General features: G+C 39.8%; 1 protein-coding gene across 2 annotated transcripts; it reads left to right on the forward strand.

Annotated features, from left to right (window-relative positions):
- The first annotated feature begins 8 nt into the window (after nt 1-8).
- LOC103521306 (uncharacterized protein K02A2.6-like) lies at nt 9-4,027 on the forward strand. Of its 2 annotated transcripts, none has more exons than XM_026832053.1 (2): nt 9-2,362; nt 2,660-4,027. In XM_026832053.1, the coding sequence occupies exons 1-2, from the start codon at nt 46-48 to the stop codon at nt 3,715-3,717; spliced, it is 3,375 nt and encodes a 1,124-aa protein (XP_026687854.1). In that variant the 5' UTR covers nt 9-45; the 3' UTR covers nt 3,718-4,027. The 2 variants fall into 2 exon arrangements, with proteins under 2 accessions (XP_026687854.1, XP_026687855.1); XM_026832054.1 differs by having other exon boundaries at nt 9-720; nt 1,222-4,027.
- The last annotated feature ends 786 nt before the right edge of the window (nt 4,028-4,813 follow it).

A 4,813-nucleotide genomic window follows, 5' to 3' on the forward strand; every position in this document is an offset into this window, starting at 1 on the left:
GAGGGGGAATCGATTGTGAACTTTATACACAGGCTTGAGACTTTCATGAGGCTCAAGGGTAATGTTGGGGAATCTAAAGTTGATATCTTGTTACATGCTCTCACACCTGAAGTACATCAAAAGTTGTACGATATTTGTACCCCTGACGACCCAAAAGCTCAGACCTATGAAATGTTGATTCAACAGTTAAAGGATCATCTTGATCCGAAGCCCAGTGTTTGTACCTTACAACACAAGTTCATTTCCCGTGTACAAGGGGAAGAGGAAAAAGTCGTGGACTTTTCCACTGAGTTGAGGAAACTATCAGCTGACTGTAAGTTTACCTGTGATCATTGCAAACATTCTGTCTCAGATATGTTATTAAGACTACAATTTGTCCGAGGTCTAAAAGATAAGGAAATCAGAACTCGTCTGTTACAGGAAAAATCGGATTTTTCTTTCAAACACGCTCTGGAAGTTGCGAGCACAATGGAACTTTCTATTGAGGAAAGTAAGTTGATGGAAAACAAACAAGAGTTCACTTTACATAGAGTAGAACAAAATCTTCTACCTACAAAGAAGAGAAGTGAAAATGTTGCCAATCTGAATCATACTAATCCTAATATTTCTACTCACCCCAGGTACCCAACTGACGTGTGCAGATTCAAGAATGAATTCTGTAGAGGTTGTGGTAAGCTGGGTCATATCCAGAGTGTATGTATGAGCAAGAATAAAGCTCAGGTAAGAAAACCTCAGACTAACCAAGTGGGGGATTCAGACTCCTCTGATGAGGAGAATCCGTGCGAAGTACACAAAGTAGACAAAGTACATATGCTACATTCAAAGAAAACGAATGACAAGTTCATTGTACATGTAAAGATAGAAGGGAAAGTAATACTCATGGAGCTTGATACAGGGGCTGCCCTAAGTACTATTTCGTACAAAGATTTCAAAAGTATTAACTCTGATAAGAGAGTATTCAATACGAATGTAACGTTGCGAACTTATACCGGGCAAATTATTAAGCCCCGAGGCGTTGTTTTCGTCAATTGCGCTTACAAGTCTCAATGGTTCATTGGTAAGCTCTACGTTCTGAATGAAGATGTTGATCCAATATTCGGTCGAGATTGGATGAGAGAGGTGAACCTCGATTGGTCCGAGATTAATGCTGTCTCAATTACAGATAAAAATGATGTGAGCAAATTGGACAGATTACTTACAGACTATTCTTATGTATTCCAGAGTAAAATAGGTCCTGTACCTAACATCAAATTACACTTGGATTTGAAACCTGACGTGAAACCTGTTTTCATTAAGCCGCGGCCTATTCCATACGCCAGGAAGCAGAAGATAGAGGATGAACTGGAACATATGGAAAAGTCAGGTATCATCACCAAGGTGGAACACTCGGATTGGGGAACACCTATCGTACCGGTGGACAAACCAGATGGAAGTGTGCGTATCTGTGCTGACTATAAGGTAACAGTGAACCAGGCTATCAAGGATTTTAATTATCCTATACCCAGGATTGAGGACATCTACGCTCAAATGAATGGAGGTAAATATTTTTGTACGTTAGATCTGAGCAAGGCATACTTCCATTTGGAAATGGATGACGAGAGTGCATTACTTCAGTCCCTGAGTACTCACAAGGGCGTATACAGGGTGAACAGATTAATGTTCGGAGTGAAGGTCGCACCGACTAAATTTCAGCAGTTCATGGACCAGGTACTACAGGGAATTGAAGGTGTACAGTGCTTCTTTGACGACATTATTGTACAGGGTGCGACAATACAAGAAGTATTTACAAGATTAGAAGAGGTACTGAAGAAGATGAAAACTTACAATCTTACATTAAATAGGGAAAAATGTAAGTTCTTTGAGAAGAGCATTGAGTACCTAGGACACGTTATTGACGAACATGGACTTCACAAGTCCCAGGATAAAATAAGTGCCATAGTAAATGCTAAACGTCCGGAGAACGTAAAAGAACTCAAATCTTTCCTAGGGATGGCAAATTATTACAATAAGTTTACACCGAACTTGGCATCTACCCTGTATCCTCTAAATTCATTGCTAAAGAAAGATAAGAAATATTGCTGGACCAAAGACTGTGAGGAGAGTTTTGAAAAAATCAAGTCGCAAATTTCAAGTGAAAATGTTCTCGTTCATTTCAGCGCTGATTTACCTTTGCTGTTGGCTACTGATGCATCTCCATTCGGCCTAGGTGCTTGTCTCTCTCACAGATTTCCTGATGGTTCCGAGCGGCCTATTTCATTCGCTTCACGTAGCCTGACCAGCGCAGAGAAAAATTACAGCCAGATTGACAAGGAGGCTACGGCGATATTCTGGGGCATGAAAAAATACTTCCAATACATTTACGGTAGGAAATTTATTTTGATAACAGATAACAAGCCCCTCACAACAATTTTCAATCCAGGTAAAAGCTTACCTGCGCTGTCTGCTGCAAGGATGTTACACTATGCGTTGTACTTGTCTGGTTTCGACTACACCATTGAATATAGAAGAACAGAGAACCATTCTAATGTTGACTTTCTCTCCAGATTTCCAGTTGCACAACCAAGGAAAGGAAACCATCTGGACGAGACGTGCAAATTTCAGTTGAACCAGATTCGAATGTTATCAAATGATAATTCGATTACGATTTCTCGTATTGCAGAGAGTACCAGGCGAGATCCGTGTTTGAGTGATATTTTGGACGCCCTACTCAACGGCCGTGATCTTCGCAGATTAGGACTCAACGACAGTGAGTACACGCTACAGGACGGGTGCGTATTTAAAGCTAGAAGAGTCATGATTCCATTCAATTTACAAAGAGAAGTTCTAAAAGAGTTGCATGTAGGACATGTTGGTATTGTTAAAATGAAATCACTCGCAAGGAACTTCTGTTATTGGAAAAACATCGATAAGGACATCGAAAGCATTGCCAAAGGTTGTATAGTTTGTTGTCTAAAGCAAAATGAGCCACCGATGGAGCGATCTCATAGTTGGGAACCACCTACTAAACCATGGCAGAGGTTGCATATTGATTTTGCCGGGCCCATGTCAGGATATTACTACTTTGTAATAGTAGATGCACATTCTAAATGGGTTGATGTTATCCCCACTAAAACCACGACATCACAATGGTGCATCAAACAGTTGAGAAATTTATTTTGTAACTTTGGTTTTCCAGAAGTATTGGTATCGGACAATGGACCACAGTTCACCTCAAAGGTATTTAAAGACTTCCTAGAAGGAAATGGAGTCATCCATAAAACAAGTGCTCCATTTCATCCATCCACTAATGGTCAAGCAGAAAGGTATGTTCAAACCATTAAGAAGCTGTTGAACTGCATGCATGATGAAAAAGGTGATGTCGAATACAAACTGAGTCAGATTTTGATACAACTGAGAAAAGTTCCCAATGCTGATGGAAAGAGCCCTTATGATTTGATGTTCCAAAGAGAAGTAAGAACAGACTTTCATGTCATGTTCCGAAGTGAACAAGAAGAAAGAGAAAACCAGGGAAGCAGAAACAGAAGAGAGCCGAGAAGAAAGTTTGATGTGGGAGACCGGGTGCAAGTTAGAAATTATACGCGTGAAGGGAAATGGAAGTTTGGAAGAGTACTGAGAAGAGAAGGAAGGCTGCATTACCAGGTGGAGTTGGACGAAGGGAATGTGTGGAGACGACATGTGGACCAGATCAGAAGTACTTGCTACGGGGGGAAGAACTGATAGATACATAGATAGAGTCGAGAATTGTGTATTGCGGCCAGATGATTTTCGAGTCAGTCGAAATATTAAAATGATACAATTCGTTTCTCTCCAAGCTGTTCGTTTTCTCATTTCTTATATTTAACAAAGAGCATGAGGAGAAGGTGCAATCTCTGCATTGAACACCGAGGGGCGACAGTACCAACAATTCCTATGAAATACTGTGATAGTGTTTGTGTAGTGCACATCGCGTTTTTCGCCAAACATTTTGTTGTATCTCGGGTTTCGGTCGTTCGATTTCGACAATATTGATGTCTATTGAAAGTAGGGTTGCCAACTTTTTTTTCGACATATACGGTACAAACTAACAAAATGGTGAAAAAATACGGATTTCCCGATTTTTACCCGGAACAAAGGCATGCAACCCCCTCCACCACCACCCGTGGGAGTCTTTTTCACTCTATTGAAAAAAGAGTGAACAGCATTTTTCTTTGCCCAAAAGTTAAAAACTTAAACGTCGGGTTTTAAAAGGTGTAATCTTGTTAGATTATTATACGTTTTTTTATGTTTGAATGGATAAAAGATACCTCACTGGGAAGAGAGGTTTCAAAGTCAAAAACTCTAAAAACTGGTTGAAAGCGAACGTTATTGAGCTTTGAAAAGGGGTTATCTTTAGGACCAAGAGTAGTCATGCTTTGAACAGGACAACCACAACGGAAAAGTAAATCCCAACGTTGGCATGCAATAAAGGGCTTTTCAGGCATAAAACAGTTTTTTAGTTTACAAGGCGGCCTTGGTTGGAAACAAGCCAAAAAAAGGTGTGTGTAGATACCTGTTTATGCCCTTGACTGGATTATTTGTCTTTCTTTTTTATGTTTTTTCAACTTTTTTCTGATCCATCCATGCATGCTTTTTGTGTTTTGGGCGCTTGTTCATCCGGGAATAAAAAAAGTCGGAAAAATCGTACACTAAAAATCATCGTGCCTAAGTTTTTGCCTAATAAACATAATCATGGTAGGAACCCATTTCGTCAAAATGGGGTTCCTATCCATTTCCTTACAAAAATAAAGCTTAATGAATAACCATAAACGAGAAAAAAAATAAACTACGATTTTAT

Source organism: Diaphorina citri, unplaced genomic scaffold (assembly GCF_000475195.1).
Source record: "Diaphorina citri unplaced genomic scaffold, Diaci psyllid genome assembly version 1.1 scaffold4956, whole genome shotgun sequence".
NCBI lineage: Eukaryota > Metazoa > Arthropoda > Insecta > Hemiptera > Psyllidae > Diaphorina > Diaphorina citri.